At 39.1% G+C, this 18,457-nt stretch overlaps 1 protein-coding gene across 2 annotated transcripts in view; it reads left to right on the plus strand.

Annotated features, from left to right (window-relative positions):
- Window positions 1–578: 578 nt before the first annotated feature.
- dntt (deoxynucleotidyltransferase, terminal) overlaps window positions 579–18,457 on the plus strand; it is a 233,541-nt gene continuing 215,662 nt past the window's right edge. For both annotated transcript variants that reach the window (XM_043712524.1, XM_043712525.1), the window contains exons 1-2: window positions 579–771; window positions 897–1,071. In XM_043712524.1, the coding sequence (XP_043568459.1) occupies window positions 746–771; window positions 897–1,071 (201 nt within the window). In that variant the 5' untranslated portion in view covers window positions 579–745. The remainder of the gene's footprint in view (window positions 772–896; window positions 1,072–18,457) is intronic.

Here is an 18,457-nt window from a genome sequence, read left to right on the forward strand (position 1 = left end):
ACTGCTATTTAGCATTTAAGATTTTTAAGAAGATGTTGACTCAGGAAATAGATATGTACACCAATGAAAATATGAAGGTCACTGATATAGAGGGGAAAATAGTGAAAGGAAATATACGATACATGGTTGGGAGAGTGCGAAAAATACCAAAGTAAGTTTTGAGATGAGTTGAGAAGATGGGAGATGACAATAAGACAAAGTATCTGGGAAATAATGAAGATTAGAAAGGAAGGCTGGAAGATAGACTTTTAATTCTTTCTGTGAGAAATGTGAAAAGAGTTAAGTTTGTTTATCATGTAAATGGAAAGTTAAGTACTGTCTGCACCGGTAATACAGTGCTAATTTAGTTCCCTGCATACCAATGAAAGCTGAAAATAAACACTGTATTCTGCTTCCTGTCTGATAGAGTTTGAATGGCTAAAATTAAATTGTGGTGCTACAACGTTTAGCTTGAATCATAAGAAAGTAAATTCATTGAATTTTGCAATCCTTAATCTTGACTTTGCATTTTACTGCATTTCCTTCAGTAATTTGTTCTCTGACAAGTTGATTTATACATACATGTCCCTAATTTGAATAATTATTTTTAAAAAGTCAGTTGCAGCTGTCTTGGATCATTGCTGACAATTAAATTGCAAAATTATCCCCATTTTGTTTTGCAGTTCTAGCAAAACACAGTAACACCTTAATAGAAGCATGACCTGAGTAGGGAGTGTAGACTTCAGGGCAGCTATCCTTCGTGGTTATGATGCTTCAGCTACTTTCACTCCAGTAATAAACTGCACTTTTTCCTCTGAAGGATTACCTTAGTAACTTGCATTGATGTTGTAATACCATTCACTACAAGTCACAAAATGACAGATAATATTCTAATTGTTATGCTTTCCTTTCAATAGTGATTCAGTCACGCATATTGTGACAGAGAATAATTCTTGGAATGAAATTTGGGACTGGATTCAAAACCTGAAGCTGTCAAATGCAGACAAGCTTAAGATGCTCAATATCTCCTGGTTCACAGACAGCATGGCTGCTGGAAAGCCTGTGGAGATAGAGGAACGGCATAAGCTTCAGGTAAATGTTACCTTCCAGAACCATCTGTGGTGTCTAGTATAATGCATGTTTACTGTAAGGCTTGTCAGCATTCTTGAGTGCGTTAGGTTATTTTGTTTCTACACCAGAGAGATTAAAGGCAGCTGATCATTCTGCACAAATCGAGCGTGTGCTGTAAAATAGTTTAAACTGAATAAAAGTGAGATCTTATTCTGACAAGTCAGTTGTTAATGGCTTCTGATCCAGATAGCAATAAGTTCCAAGCATATTGATAAGAAAGAACAACTGAAAGTATACGTGCAAACAATATTTATATGACAGACTTGAGATTATTAAATATTACTCAGTGTCAGGCAACTGATGCACTTAAACAGTAAATGAAACTATTGACATCCTCCATCCTCCAACACCTGTCCTCCATTACCCAGTCTTGTCAGTCTGTCATTCCTCCTCCCATTCCTACTCAATCATAATCAGAATATCATTTGTAATGGCTTCTCTTTGACTTCTATAAAGTTGCGTCGCAAGCTCCTAAGGATCTATCCTTGGCTCTGTCTGGTTTTTAATCCATTAGCTGTTCCTTAGTGACACTGTCTGAAAACACAGTGCCAGTTTCCACAAGTATGCTGTTGATATTCTAATTCAAACTCACCGCCAACTGTCCTAAGCTCTCCACTGGCTTTAATTTGTCATGCTGCTTGTCAGACTTCCTCTGCTGGATGCAAAGAAATTTATTCTAATTAAATATTGGAAAGGCATGGTGGCTCAGTGTTAGCACTGCTGCCTCACAGCACCAGGGACCCAGGTTTGATTCCAGCCTCGGGTGACTATTTGTGTGGAGTTTGCACATTCTCCCCGTGTCTGTGTGGGTTTCCTCTGCTTGTTCCGGTTTCCTCCCACAGTCTAAAGATGTGCAGGTTAGGTGAATTGGCCAAGCTGAATTACCCATAATGTTCATTGTAGGTTAGGTGCATTAGTCAGGGGAAATGTAGGGGAATGGGTCTGGGTGGGATACTTTTCAGAGGGTCAGTGTTGACTGGTTGGGCCAAATGGCCTGTTTCCACACTGTAGGGATTCTATAATTCTATGATTCACTCCTTGTCACAAACTCCACTCACTAGCCAATCATTCCATCCCTTTCCTTGGCTACTGTCTCATGCTCAACCAGAATTTTTGAAATTTGACACTAAGGTGAAAGTTCAACCCCCATTGCATTTCAATTATCATGACGTGAAGGTGCTGGTGTTAGGCTGGGGTGGACAAAGATAAAAATGACACAACATCAGGTTATAGTCCAACAGGTTTATTTGTAAGTACTAGTTTTTAGAGCGCTGCTCCTTCATCAGGTAGCTAGTAGAGCAGGATCATAGGACTTAGAATTTATAGTAAAAGATCAAAGTGTCATAGAACTGATGCAATGTATTGAACAAACGTAGTCTGCTGTTAAGTATTTAATCAATTAGAATGGGTTGCAGGTTTCCATTCATTTATATGTAAATCCCAGAACATCTTTCAAGTCACATTCCCGAGATAACTTAAGGTTTCAAAAAAAAGGTGACATCTCAGCTCAGATAATACATTAAAGGTGTGAGATTAGAGTCTGTCTGTATTCCAACCTTGAGTCAGACTGGTTCTATTTCTAAGGTAGGAGTTTATAAACTGCCACATGGAGTGACTGCCTTCACATTGTGTGCTTTGTGAACAAAATAGAAGTACCTGCAAGTACAAATCTGCAAATGCAAATTCACCTCCTAGACTTATATGTGTGGGTGTGGGAGAGAGGGAGCATGTGTGTGTGTGTGTGTGTGTATGTGTGTGTATGCGCGCGCGTGTGTGAGAGAGAGTGTCTGAGCTGAGATGTCTTTTTTTTTAAAACCTTAAGTTATCTTGGGAATGTGACTTGAAAGAAGTTCTGGGATTTCTGTGTCCTATACTCCTGCACCATTTGCTACCTGACAAAGCAGCAGCGCTCCGAAAGCTAGTGCTTCCAAATAAGCCTGTTGGACTATAAACTGGTGTTGTGTGATTTTTAACTTTCAATTATCAGGGTTGCCTAGTTTCACCTCCACTACACCATCCTCTCTGCCCTGTCTCAGTTCATCTGCTGCATCTAGCTTTGACTATTCCAGTGCTTTTGGCTCCTTCCCTCCTTAAACTTGATCTCCTCCAAAATGTTACTTCCTGTGTCCTAACTCACCCCAAATCCTGATCATCTACCATTTCAATTCTTGTTCACCAACATTCTTTACCCCCTAACAATGCCTAGATTTTAAAACCCCCATCTATGGCTTCAAACCTCTTGGTCACATCAATCCCTGTAACCTCCTCCAGCCTCATAACTTTCTGAGGCATCTGTCCACCTCAACTTATGGCCTTTTGCACATTCTCAAATTCTCTCCCTAAAATTCTCCTACTTTATTCTCTGTTCCCTTTTAAAATGTTACTTAAAAATTATCCCTTTGAAGGTCCCAGAGGACTGTGCTTCATACAGGCCCATTTCACTCATATATGGACTTTAAAATCCTCTCTAAGATTCTTGCGTTAAGGCTGAAAACTGTGTTACCTTCTACTGTTAAAGAGGACCAGATGGGCTTCATAAAGGGCCACAGATCCTCCAATAACATTAGGAGATTGCTTAACATAATTCAAGCATGTCAATAACAGTCAATACAGAGATTGGTGATTTCTCTATTTGATGCCACATCAAATTTGACCGAGTTGAGTGGCCGTACCTTTTCTATACTCTGGAGCGGTTTGGCTTGGGCGAAGTCTTTGTAAGATGGGTAAAGGTTCTCTACAGTGACCCTCTCGCTGCGGTCATCACCAGTGGGGTACGATGAAGCAATTTTAACAGTTTTAGGAGCAGCCAGCAGGGCTGTCCCCCTTTGCCGTTGCTTTTTACATTGGTGATTGAACCATTGGCAGAGGCTAATTGTAGGATCCTAATATATCCGCTCCAGAATTGGGGTCAAAATTACATAAGATTTTGTTGTACGTGGACGATGTCCTAATTTTTTTGTCAAATCCAGCAGTTTCCATGCCCAGCCTGAAAATGCATTTGGCGCATTTTCGGGATACAAGATTAATCTTGCAAAGTCAGAAGCTATGCCTATGGATGGTCTTACGAAGGAGCTAGGTTTTGAGGGCGAGCATCGATTCCCATTTTGGTGGTCACGGGGGTTTTGTGTATTTGGGCATATTCATTACTCCATTTCTTGATCTGTTGTTCAAAGCTAATTTTGTTAAATTATTTGACAAAATCAAACAAGATCTTCAAAGATGGGAGGCACTTCCAGTCTCGTGATTGGGTCAGATAGTGCTTATTAAGATGAATATTCTCTCCCGTTTGTTCTACGCTAGGTAGATGCTCCCCCGATTTCAATAAGCAAATATTCAGGAGACTGAAAGGCTCTTATTTGGTATCGTAAGCAGCCCCTCATTAAATTAGCTAAACCGCAATTGCCTCACAGATTGGGGGGGAGTGGATGTCCTGGACATTAAAAGCTACTAACTAAGCTCACTTTTATCCTACGTGAATGATTGGGCCTGTGGGGGGCGTCTTTCAATATGGTTAGGTATTGATACCTCTGAGGCGGGGTCGCCCCTTACTAGCTTGCTGTTTTTGGACAAAATGAGGACAGTCAGAGAATATTGCCATAACCCAATAGTTATCAATACTGTTAAGGCATTTACGGCAATTCGGCAGAGGGATCGCAATAGTGGTAAAACATATTCTCTTTCGCCTATAGTTGGTATGCCGGGTTTTCAACCGGGGATGATAGATTCAGGATTCGAACATTGGACAGCTAGGGGTGTGTCTTGCATGGGCGATTTATTTGAGGGAGACACAATGATGTCCTTTTGATCAGTTAGCGTGGAAATATGAGCTATCTAACAGGGGCCTCTTCTGTTTTTCTCAAGTTAGGGATTTTATTCAAAAACAAATTACACTTTTGACTGATCCCTACACATCTGACGTAGACAGGAGGGTGCTCAGTGCTAAGAGTACACTTTCTGTCAGCACGTTTTTCATCAATTGGGGGTGCCCCCTCAGATGAGTTCGATCGACTCCGCAGGGTGTGGGAGAGAGAGCTAGGTGTTGAAGTTTCCTCAGAGGCGTGGGAAGATATTTGGGAAAATGCCAGAAAGATATCAATTTGCCATAGGACCCATGCTTTACAGTTGAAGATTCTCCACAGTGTCCACATGGCTCTGGACCGTTTGTCAAAATTTAAACCAGGGGTATCTTCAGCATGTCCCAAGTGCAAGGCCTGTATGGGCACTCTTACCCATTGTCTCTGGTCCTATGATCCTTCTTACTTCACACTGTCCAGTGTGTTCCCTGCAGATGCATTTAAGAAAACACTTTTCAACATCCTCACTTTCTACACAAGAAAGAATATCTTGCTAGGTTGGTTATCCGACAAACCTCCCGGGCTTGGGTTGGCAGAAGATTGTTATGGAGCATATCCCCTTGGATTTTTCACAAGTATGGTACACCATAAAACTGACACTATTTCTAAGATATGGCAGCCCTTTTTGGAATACCTGCACACAGATTTATCTGCCACGCTAATAAGGGCTTTTAAATAACCGTAACAATTGTATTTTAGAGTCCAATATCCAGGGAGGAGGGACTGCAAATGTATCAGTGTCTTATTTGGCTGAATTGAGTTATTACTATCTATCAGTTTTGTTGTTGGTTATTATTTAGTTAGTTAAATAGTTAGTTTTGTTTTCTTATATATTTTTCTATATATATTTATACATTCGTACAAGAGGGTGGATTGGGTTTTTCCTTTTCTTGTGTTCTTTCTTTGTATTGTTTTGAATTGTATTGTTTTGTATTTGTTGTAATATTTAAAAAATATATTTTTTCAATAGAAATATATTTAAAAAATAAAATTATCCCTTTAATTATGCCTTTGCTCACATGGCCTAATATTTACTTGTGGAGTTTGGTGTTAATTTTTGACATCATGCTTCAGTATAATTGGAAGTAAGAAGAATCATAGGAGCAGTAGCCCATTCAGTTGCGCAAGCATCCGCCACTGAATGGATGGATTGTATCATAACTCTACTGATCTGCCCCTCCATCCATAATCCTTAATGACCTTTATTCATTCATAGAACGTGGACATCATTAACAAGAGAAGGATTTATTGCTCATCCCAAGTTGCCTTTGAATGTGTTTTGTTAATCTGTCTTCTTAGACTATAATAGTCAGTATGGTAAAGGTACTCCTCCGATGTCCTGTTAGCTTCTTCCATTGGGGATTTGCCCTGGGATTTTCACTCAGTGACAATGAAGGAATTATGAAATATTTCCAAATCAGGATGATTTGGTGCACTGTGGAGGAAAATTTGGGGATCATAACATTTCCCTATGCTTGTTGACTTTGTCCTTCTGGATGATAACTAATGTGGGCTTAGATGGTGGTATCAGAGGAGTCTTGGCAAGTTGCTCAAGTACCTTCTGAGGTGGCACACACAATATAGCAGCCAAGGAACACCATTGCTGCAAGGAGTGGTGGATTTAAGCTGGTGGATAGGGTGCTAATCAAGTGGATTGCTTTGTCTGGATAAGCACTCCTCTAGAAGGTGGAGGTCTGGGTGGAGGTCTCACCACAGAAAATGAATCATAATGCTACCAAGCAAGTTGGTTATCAATCTGTAAATCTTTCCAATATGCCAATGCCAGGCAGTAAGAGTAAGATGGCTTCCTGGCCAGCCGGAAGCCAGCAGTAGCTGCAATACAACAGCTGTTCCCCTGTTAAGAGATTCTATATGCAGGTTTTTGCCTTGAGCAAACATCATTCTCACTCCTAAAATCTACAATACATTCAGTCAGTCAAGTTGAGAGTATTCTATTAGACTCCTGACCTGTACCTTTTAGATCATGGGAAGGCTTTTGAATGCCAGGTACTATAATGATCATGGAAAGAGCTCAATTAGAACTAAAGACTCACAATTTAAGACTTTGAAGACTTTGAATTTTAAGACTTTGTCTTAAATTGTCTTTGTTTTTTAAATTATTTTTCTTAATTATATCATCATGGAAGGACTGTTATTCTGAATTTTTTATTTCTTTATTTTTCTAATTTATTACTATGACTTCTCACTATTGAAGGTCTGAAACGCTAGTCTGTTTTCTTTATTTTTTTTTCCTGAGAATTTTTATTTAAGAATCTGTATCTAGGTACCTTGGCACCTAAGATGGCGACATAAGGGTAACTTGTAAACTTTTCACTATGAGTACAAATGATAATAAACCTAATTCAATTCAATTCAATCAAAATGACAGGGGAAAGAGCTCACTTAGAACTAAAGATGCACAATTTAAACTTTTCACTATGAGTACATAATGATTATAAAGCTAATTCACTTCAATTGAAATCCCCAGTACCTGCTCCGAGGGTATTAAAAAAAGTGCCGATTGATATGATAAATGATTGTAATTTTCCAAAATTCTCTAGATTCTGGAAAGATCCAATCATATTTTTTTTCAAGAAAATATGGATACAGAATTTAAGGATTTTCAGGGACATTATTAACGTGGATTTGGGACTTCCTTACCAGCAGAAATCAAGGAATGAAATGGAATAAGGAATCATCCTCTCCAAGAGATGTACTGATGGGTTGCCCCTGGGAATTGTGCTGTGAACTTCCCTTACCTTGGTTTACAATTAGTTAACAAGCAGGTTGTGACTATTCACAGAAGACTGAATGGTTTACATGTCAGAGAAAATTGAGATCATAAAAGATCACTGCGAAATGATCTTCTGGAATGGAAAAAATGAGGGGTGGTTCTCAACAAGAAAAAAATGTTATGTCATGCGCATCCCCAATTAAAAAAAAAACCGATATCTTTAGTTTCTGTAATAAAATTCTCCAACAGGTAGATACGCAACCATGACTGAGGGGTTTATGTTAAAAATAATCTTTAATGAGAATTCCACGTTCTGCAGATAAGTTCCACAGTAACCAGAGGTCAGACCTCTTCGGAGGAATCTTTGTTATTGCATCAAAAATATCAGAATTACAGCTAATGAAACACTGGTTTGTCCAATGGCAGAAGATGTAAGCGTTTGTGGGATCTGTGTACATTGCGAGATATAAATAAGATTGAAACAATTCAAAGCTGTGCTGCACAGTTCTGCATGAAGCAGTATGGGAGATACAACAGTGCTGCATCATTGATCAAAGATTTGGAGTGAGAATCACAACAGCAAAGGAAGAAGAACGTCTGACTGACCATTTTCTATAAAATATGGAACAGACTGGTGGGAATTGATAGAATCATGTGCTTTCTAGCCTCTGATAGTGATAAAGAACAGGGCAGGTATCTGCACAAATTTCAAAGACTGGTTGTTTCCAAGGTAGTGCATCAAAAATCTTTCTTCTCAGGGCTATTCCCAAAATGGAACAAGCTGTCAAAGGAAATAGTCACAGCCTCACTCCTTCACATTATCAGAATCCACCTTCAACTTAATTCCATTTAAAAGTTTTCAATATCAGGACTATCCTTTCAACAGCTAATACTAAAGAGTCAAATATGGTATGAGAGAAAACATTTCAGACAACAAGTGGCTTCGTTTTGGAATGCACTGTCTGAAAGTGAAGTGGAGCCAAGTGCAATCAATGAAATGAACATGGCATTAACTGATTGTTTGAACAGAAACACTGCACAGGGTTACAGGGAAAGAACAGGGGATTCAGTTATGGTGCTGATTTGAAGAGCTGATGCAGAAACTGGTGGGGTGGGGAGCTAATTGGCCTAGGGCACTGTGACAATTCTGTGATGTACAATTTTGCTCTCTTTACTTAACAAAGAAACAGTTTCATTAGAAACAGTTCTGAGAATGTCCACTCATCTGATTCTTGAAATGAAGGAATTATTTTATGAGGGAAGTTTGGGTCTATACCAATTACAACTTGAAGAATGAGAACTAATCTTATTGAAGCATATGAGAACATTTGAGGGCGTTTGATGTTGACAGGATGTTAACCTCTTGTGGGGCATCTAGAACTAGAGAACATATTTTAAAAATAAGGGGTCTTTCATTTAAGATCGAGTTGGGAAGAAATGTCTTCTCAAAGAGAGTTGTTAGCCTTTGCAGCTCTTATCCATTGCGATCAGCAGTGGCAAGATAATGAATATTTTTAAGGCTGTGATAGATAAGTTCTTCATGTGAAGCCAGCAAAAGGATATAGCGGAAAGGACAGGAAAGTGGAGTTGAGACCACAATCAGCCACAATCTAATCAAATGATGGAGAAGCACAAAGGACTGAATGGCCTACTCCTTCTCCTAAGCATATGTTATTCTCTACATAAGTGCATTGGAGAGTTATTCACCACAGGATACCCAATATTTGACCTGCTTTCATCACAGAATTCCTAGCCTGTAATGGATCTTGTCACCAAAGTGTTTATATGGTTGACCGTTGTCTACTTTTTTCGACGTGGACAGTGACATTGTTGAGCAACTGCGAATGGAATGGAATATTATACAATCATCAGTGAATATTCCCACTTCTTACCTTGTGGTGGAGAGAAGAGCATTGAGGAAGCAGTTGAAGATGGTGTTCCAACCCACTGGGATAGTGTGCCGTACATTGAGCTGGAGTTGTACTTAAAGTTTTTTTTAAGGTACACAATATTCTCATTTACAAACTTTCAGACCAAGGTTGATAGAAATTGCAGACCAGGTTTTGATACTAAATAAGAATTATTATTTATTATAAGAATTACACTACAGCTGCAAGTAAACAGATATAACCCACATTTTAAAAATCCCCTTATAAATGCATCCTAACATACAGCCAGACAAATAAATAGATTATTGGTGGAGCTAGAAAAACTGGGCAATCAGTTCAGTTTTCTTTGCTTTCTGATTTTGATGTTGAAATGACCCATCGTTGGCTGCCAGACCCCGACATTCAGATGCCTTTCTCTGGAAGCTTTCACTTGTGAAGTTTGCAGACAGACTAATTACTTGCGAAGATATCTGTAATTTGTCAGTTCAAAGTCACAGCTCACAGCAATTACTCGAGGAAAGGTAACTGGTTTTCTTCTAGTTTGAGTTGAGTTTTTACTGCAGAGACCAGGCAGCTTCTACTGGGGAAACCAACAGAACATACTTCTGTGATGTTTTATCTCTATGTGTCTGTGTCTCTGTAATTTGTTCCCAGTTCCAAGCTGCTGAGTTAGCTGGAAACCAATCCATTTCTATTATAAAAACTTCTCAGATTCTAATCTTCTGCACTTTGTAGGAACCCAGAGCCACAACAAAAAGCAAAGATTACAATCGATATCGCATTCCTTGCTGTAAAGTTATGCTGGCAGTCTGGTAAATTCTTGTTTCTAAAAACAGTTCTCTCTCATGGTAGTCCACAGTTTTTAAAAACACAAAAATAATTTTAAAAAAACACATTCCTTACAATAAAAGTAATAAAAGATTTTCCAGCATTTTCTGTTTTGGTTTCACATTCCTTACAATGCTGGTCTAGTACACTATTCTGCAAAATTCCTGCAGAGTTGTCCTGGGTTTGAGGTGATTGGCCACCAACACCAGAACAATTTTCATTTGCGCCAGATATGATTCTAGGCAGGGGAAATTTTTCCTCCAAAATCCCATTGACATATTTCTTTTAGGGCTGTGTTATTCTGCACTCAGACACATGTGGCCTTGATGCCAAGGGCAGTCTCTCTCACCTCACCTCTGAAATTCAGCTCCTTAGTCTATGTTTGTATCTAGACTGTTATAAAGTCTGAAGCAGAATGATTTTGGTTGAACTATAGCTCTGTCAATGACACCTTTTATAATTTTGCTGCTAGGGTGATGATTAGCTGGTGTGGATTTGCTGTACTTTTTGTGAATAAGACATTGTTGAGCAATTTTGCACTTTGTGTGGTACATGTTGCAAATGTTTGGCTTGAGATGTGGTTCTTTCTAGAGCACAAGTCTTCAACACAGCATTTGTCAATTGTCAGGGTCCATAGTTTTTGCTATATTCAGTCACTCCGCTCTATCTCGATATCCCATCGAGTGAATAAGATAGTTGCAAAAGCCTCAGACCTGTCTTGCATTCATGCACTAGGTTCCAAATTAATTTAACCTTCTCCTCTCAGCTGTTTAATTTTCCATCTTTCCTGTCTGAATATTGCAGGACTACAGACCTTTGATTTGATTTTAGATTGAGCAACCAGTTAACTGTACCTAACGTTTGCTGCATTCACTGGTGAGTATGCACGTTAACTAGTGTTGTAGTTTCACTGGGTTGAGATCTTAGTTTCAAGTGCACCTGTAGCTGCGTCTTGCATGTTCTTTTACTCTCCTCACTGAGACATGATCATCTAGACTATAATGAAGGATTGACCAGGCCATGAGTTTACAGATAGTGGTGGATTGAAATTCTGCTGATCCTTAAAAACCATAGCATTTTCTGGAGGTACGGAAAGATTCATGATCCTTTGCAAGAGGAAAGCCCACATTACCTGTGTTTGAAATGGTGCTTGTTCTGAATGGTCCTTGTTCTGAAACTATGCTACAAGCTCTCAATTCCCCAATGAGTCTACCCCGCTGAGCTATTTCAATAAGATCGTCTCTCATTCGTCTAAACTCCGGTGACAGAGACTTAACCTACTCAACCTTTTCTCAAAAGGCAACCCTTTAACTTCAGAAATCAACTAAGTGAACCTTCTTTGTACGGTCTCCAAAACAAATAAATCATCATATAATAAAACTGTACTCTAGGTGTAATTTCACTAATGTTTGGTGCAGTTACATCAAGAGTTCTTCCTTTTACATCCATCCTCCTTGCAATAAGACCAACATTTCATTTGCCCATTTACTTATTTGCTTTACTTGCATACTGTAGGAAGATTAAAGTTGCCAATTCACCAAGTCACAATGGCAATAATTCTGATGGGAGAGATGCTCATAAGGGCTATGTGAAGCATTGCTGTTGGATATAATATCTTGGACAAATACAGAATGTAAAGTTGCAGCTGCAATTTGTCACTTTGTTCCTGGCACAGACGCAGAAGGTAGACTACATGCTGACAGTTGTTGTGGTTCTATTTTGATCACAGCCTTGCAAAAGTCTCAATAATCTGGCTCACCTTTCAAAGTTACAGAAAATTATTTTTCTTCCTTGCTCAGTGCATCTGGATTTGGATTTCACTGAGTCTGGATGTAAGAAAGGATTGGCAAAGGTTTTTGCAGAATGACAAAATGGCTGCAAGTGATGGAATTGAGTGTCCATCTACCAACCAAGTATCTTGCTCTTTGTTTTCCTGGAAAGCTTGTACATTGCCACCAAGGCAAACAATTGAATAATTATAAAATCATACAATGATTAAAGCAAAGGAGGAAGTGATTCAATCATGTTAGTCTATTGCAAAAGAAACTTTGTTAGTTCCAGACCTCTGCCTTTTCCCTTTCCCATTGCAATTTTTGTTTTCTCTTCTGCTCATAAAGCAGAGGAAAGTAATGTACTGCTGCTGTTTCTGTTTCAGAATTGTTGGAATTGATCTTTTTATTTCCCACCTATTGCCGACAATAAATTGGTTACTATTATCTGGTGAGCTCAGGGTTTCAGCATTCTAGCTGTGGCTGGAATCACTGTTGTGCCTCTGTGAAGCAGAGAACATCATGGATAACACTTTTAGGGAGGTGGTCACACTGGAGGATAGTAGAATACAAGCAGAAATTTTCTAATTTTAAATCAGATATTGTGTCTTTTATATGTACGTCACGTGTTTCAAAATTCTTATCAAAGGTGGAAGTAAATTTGCTGAGGTGAGAGCAGAGACTGGTACGATTACATTTAAATGGCATCTACATTGGTACATGAATAGGAAAAGCTTAGAGGGATGTGGTCCAAGTGCTGGCAATTGGGATTAGATTAATTTAGGGTACCTGGTCACTATGGATGAGTTGGATCGAAGGGTCTGTTTCTGTGCTGTACAGCTCTATGAGTCTATGACAAATTATTAAACTACTCAATTTCACAGATGACAAGCGAACACAGACAGAACTAAACAAAGGGAAATCTGAATACTTACTTTAAACTAATTTGTCTCCTTGAAACATGGAAAAATAATAAATCCTGTGCTCTGTCAATTCCTTGGGCTGTCTGGCTTGTTTTTGACATTTTTTTTATTTTCAGATTACTTCTAACTGCAAAAAATGAGCTTTTGCTGGAGGTTAAGGACTCTGTGTCCTGGGTCTGTCAATTCCTTGGAATGCTATTGCTCCCTTGGTGTTGTTGAAAACACATTTCACTGTTTACATTTTCTGACGAAAAGTAATTGAACTGAAATTTTCAGCCTAGTTTCCTTGCTCCACAGATGTTGCTGTATACAGCTGAAGGTTGCTGACATTTTCAGATTTTACTTCGATTTCCATCATTCACGTTTTAACCATTAATTAAAAACGGTTACTCAAATGCCCTCTTTCTTAAGTTGTGAGATTCCAGAGGGTATATTATTCCTATTCTACAGATAACTGGCAACTAGCCAAATAGTCCTGGGATAAACAAAATGCAACCTGGGAATTCCCCTTCAAGTCATTCATCATTCTGACCTGAAAGTATATTGTTGTTCCTTCACTGTCCCTGAGTTGAAATCCTATACCTTCTGGCCCTATCAGCACTGTGGCTACTCCTATACCAGATTGATGGCAGTGGTTCAAGAAGGTAGCTGAACAAGGAATTTAGGGATGGGCACAAAATGCAACACCGTCATTCTATACATAAATTAATGAAAAGCCAAATGGTTGTCACTGTCTCTGTTGTGAATACCACAATGCTGTATCTTCTGGCTTCAGCACATATATAGAAAACTTTTGCTTTTGGACTTGTACAAATTAATTTTGTGTTCAACCCTTCAACTTAACTCACCCAGTCTTTGCCATTAGGAAAAGAATTGTTAACAAAGTAGTAAAGTGTGACAAACATATCAAGCCACATTGATGATGAGAGTCGCCCTCAAGGTTATGTTTCCATTCAGCTCAGGCAAATAGAAATTTTGTCTCTTGTTTAACTGTAAGAACAATCTTTGAAATGATCTTGGCTGGTTTTGACCCAGTTCCCAATAGGCATAGCCCGACAAAACAATGTGCTAGAATTTTACAGCAAGTTGCATTAAGTTGGGAATCTCATTCCAAGAGGCCATAAGGTCAGAGTTCTGTAGGAAGCCAGTAAATTTACAGTGATGCTTCATGGGATTTAAGGTATATTTTTGGAACTGACTAGCTGAAGCAACATGAGGCATTTGGCTATGTGACACCCAGGACTCTCATTGTTTCTGTTGTTGAAGTATTCAAAAACGTGAAATGTAGAAGCTAAATATAACCACATGGATATCAGTATGCTTGACAGAAGTGAAAATTCTGTCTGAGCAATACTGTTAAAAATTAGCTCTAGTCGTCATCATACAAGGCAAAACAATGTTTCGATAATCACCAGTCCTTTGAATTAAAATATATTTAGCTGTCGAATGAAACGTCATTGACTAACTTGGTCAACTGAGACTGCTTGATGTAAAATGGGGAAAAGCTGATTGGTGAGCAATGGATAAGTCATTCTAAGTTATTCCACTTACTGAAATTGTAATAAATCATTGGTAAAGTTACTCACCAGAAGGTCAGCTCAGCCAAGTGGAAAGTACATCTGGATAATATGGAATGTCATAGATGCACACCCTGTCCCAGATGATCAAACCTGCAGATGTTTGAGCTTAGGATTTTGAAATTTCAGCAGTGGCTGGAGTCACTGCTGTGTTTTTGTGAGGCAGAAAACTTCATGGATAGTAGGTTTAGGGAGGTAGCCACGCTGCAGGGTAGGAGCATGCTGGCATAGAGGGAATGGGTAACTGCCAAGCAGTCTAAGACACTGAACTGAATGAATCACCTGAGTCTACTTGCCTTGCTGATCTGAATTTCCATTTTGGTTACTGGTGAGCGTGATGACTCATGATGGGAGTGCAGCTGGAGGCATGCCTGTGGCACTGTGAGCATCTCAGCAGTATGCAGGAGGGGAAGGAAGAAGAGTGGAAGAGCATGACTTTTGAGGGTTCCATCATCTCAGAGTCAGTTGTGGCAGCAAAAGTCCAGGGTGACTCTTTTGCCTCCATGGTACAAGCATCGTGATGTCACCAAGTGGCGACAGTTAATCCTTGTGAGGAGTGAGTGAACTGCCAGAGGTTGTGGCGCGCACCGGTACCAATGGTATCGATAAGAAGGGGAAAGAGGGCCTGAGAGCAGATTTTAGGAAATTAAGAAAAACTAAAATGCAGGACCTAAAGAGTAGTAATCTCAGGACAATTCCCAGCGCTATGGTATTAGTGAATTTTGGGACAGGATGATTGATCAATTGATTTCATGTAGGAGCGTTCAAATAGGAGGAAAGGCAATGGATTTCTGTGGCAGTGGGACTGATATTTGGACAGACGGGCTACACTTCAACAGGACTGGGACTAGAATCCTCTCAGGGAGATTTGCTACTGTTGTTTGAGAATGTCTGAACGAAGCTATCAGGATAATGGGAACCTGAGGGGTAGCTCAAATTGGTAGTAAAACTGATAACAAGGAGTCGAAAAATGGCATTCAGGTGAAATGAAGACAAGTGTCAGTAATGCTTAGTATGTGGAATAATGGCTAAAGGAAAAATGGTTAAAGGCATGCTACCTGAATGCACAACAAGGTAAATGATTTAAAGGCACAAATAGATTTAAATAGGTCTCATCTAATTGCTATTATGGAAAAATGGCTGAGGTGTGACCAAAAGATTATTGAGAATAGGAGTTGGGAGGTCATGTTGCAGCTGTGCAAGATGTTGGTTAGGCCACTTTTGGCATATTGCGTGCAATTCTGGTCTCCTTTCTATCGGAAGGATGTTGTAAAACTTGAAAGGGTTCAGAAAAGATTTACAAGGATGTTGCCAGGGTTGGAGTATTTGAGCTATAGGGAGAGACTAAATAGGCTGGGGCTGTTTTCCCTGGAGTGTCAGAGGCTGAGGGGTGGATGGGTATATGAATAGGAAGGGTTTAGAGGGATATGGTCTGCATAGACGAGTTAGACCGAAGAATCTGTTTCCGTGCTGTACATTTCTATGACTATGACTATAAGCCTAGGAATTGAATATTCAAGGATACTTGGCATTTTGGAAGAACCACAACAACGCGACGGTCGGAGGAGGAGCGTCTTATCTTCCGACTGGGAACCATATCCGCCACAGATTCACCTGCACCTCCACCCACATCATCTACTGCATCCGCTGCAGCCGGTGTGGCCTCCTCTATATTGGGGAAACAGGCCGCCTACTTGCCAGCAATAAAGTTTCAATTTTGGAAGGACAGAAAAATAGGAAAAGGAATTGGAATCACACTGATACTAAGGGATGGGATCAGTACATTAATAAAAGAGAATCTTGAATTGGAAGAACAAAATGTGGAATCTGTTTAAGGGCAGCTAAGAAACTGCAAGAGGCAGCAAGTATTAATACGAGTTGTTCATCAGCCACGAGACTGTAATGGTTAAGTAAGCATGGTATTAATCAGGAGTTTAGAAAAACATCTGGTATGGGTAATTCAGTAATTATGGGTAATGCCAATCAGCACATAGTCCGCATAACCTAATGAACATTAATGCTGTAGTGGATAAGTATCTATGGATGTTAGTCTAGAGCAGTATGTTGAGAAATCAACTGAAGAACAGGTGAGGAATAGAGCAGCCTCAGATGCTGCCTGAACTGCTGGGCTTTTCCAGCACCACTCTAATCTAGAATCTGGTTTCCAGCATCTGTAGTCATTGTTTTTACCTAAAGAACAGGTTATTTTGGTATTAGTATTATATAACAAAAATGATAATATTCTTCTTTTAAAATAATCTTTAGGGATGAGTGACTACAATATAACAGAACATTAAATTATATTTGAAAGTGATAGTTTAATCAGAAGCCTGAATGTTAAATTTGAACCAAGGTGTGAGGAACACACTGACTGATTTGGATTGGATCACTACACTAATAGCTACGATGGTACATTGCAATAGATAGTCTTTAAAAAATTATTCTACATTCCTTCAAGGTGCAAAGACTGTAAAAAAAAAAGTCCGTCAACTGTGACGAACAAAGAATGTTGAGGATTACATACGGCTAAAAGAAAAAGCTATAAAGTTTCCAGAAAGAGTAGTAAACATGAGGATTGGGTGGATTTCAGAACACAGCAAAAGTGGGCCAACTGATAAAGGCAGAATAGAAAATGAGTGCACACCATCAAAAAACATTTTAAAAGACTGTAAGCTTTTATAGATATGTAAAAAGAAAATGTTAGCTTAGACAAATAGGTGTCCATTGCAGACAGAGTTGAGAGGAATGTGGAATAGAGAAATGACAGACAACCCAAGTTATTACTTTGTGTCTGTCTTCATAGAGGAAGAAACAAGAAATCTCACAGAATTAGACATCCAAGGGTCCAGATAGAATAAAGAAATAAAGAAAATTTTTAAGAAAGTTGTGTTGGAGAGATTAATGGGTCAGAATGTTACGAAGTCGCTGGGACTTGATATCTCCACCTCAGAGTGTTGAAGGAAGTACCTATGAAAACATTAGATGCATTAGACCTTCTAAAATTCTATAGATTCTGGAAAGGTCCCTGCAGATTGGAATGTAAGCAGGGAACTACTGCCCAGGTCAACTGACATCTGTAATAAGGAAAATGCTAAAATATATTCTAATGGACGTGATAAGTGGACACAAAATAATAATGATCTGTCTAGACATGATCAGTATGAATTTCTGACTGGGAAATAATGTTTGATGAATTGTTGGAAGATTTTGAAATGTAGCTAACATAATTGGCAAGGCATAAATTCAATGAATATATTACACTTGGATTCTCAGAAGCCTGAGATAAGGTCCCAAAGAAGATTGGTTAGCAATATTAAAGTGTATGGGATATGAGGTAATAGATAGCATAGAATAAGGATTGGCTAATAGAAAACACAGAGTAGCAATAAATGGGACATTCTCAAGTTGGCAGATTGTGAATAGTGGAGGAATGCAATGATCAATACATTGGCCTCAGGTGTTCACAAAAATATCAATGGGGACCAACTCTACTATTCTCAAATTGTACAATAAGGCAAAGCTAGGTAAGAATGTGTGATATGAGACAAGTGCAGAATGGCTTCAAGGGGCTTTGGACAGGCTTAGTAAATGAGTACGTATGTGGCAAAAAGAATATAATGTAGAAAAATGTGAGATTATCCACTTTGGTAGGAAGAACGAATGCACAGAATGTTTATTAAATCCAAAAAAATCCCGACAGAATGGCAAAAGGCCATTTAGCCCAACAGGTCCACATCAACTCTCTGAAGAGCACTCCACCCTATCCTTATAAC

The sequence above is a fragment of the Chiloscyllium plagiosum genome, chromosome 22, assembly GCF_004010195.1.
Source record: "Chiloscyllium plagiosum isolate BGI_BamShark_2017 chromosome 22, ASM401019v2, whole genome shotgun sequence".
Lineage (NCBI taxonomy): Eukaryota > Metazoa > Chordata > Chondrichthyes > Orectolobiformes > Hemiscylliidae > Chiloscyllium > Chiloscyllium plagiosum.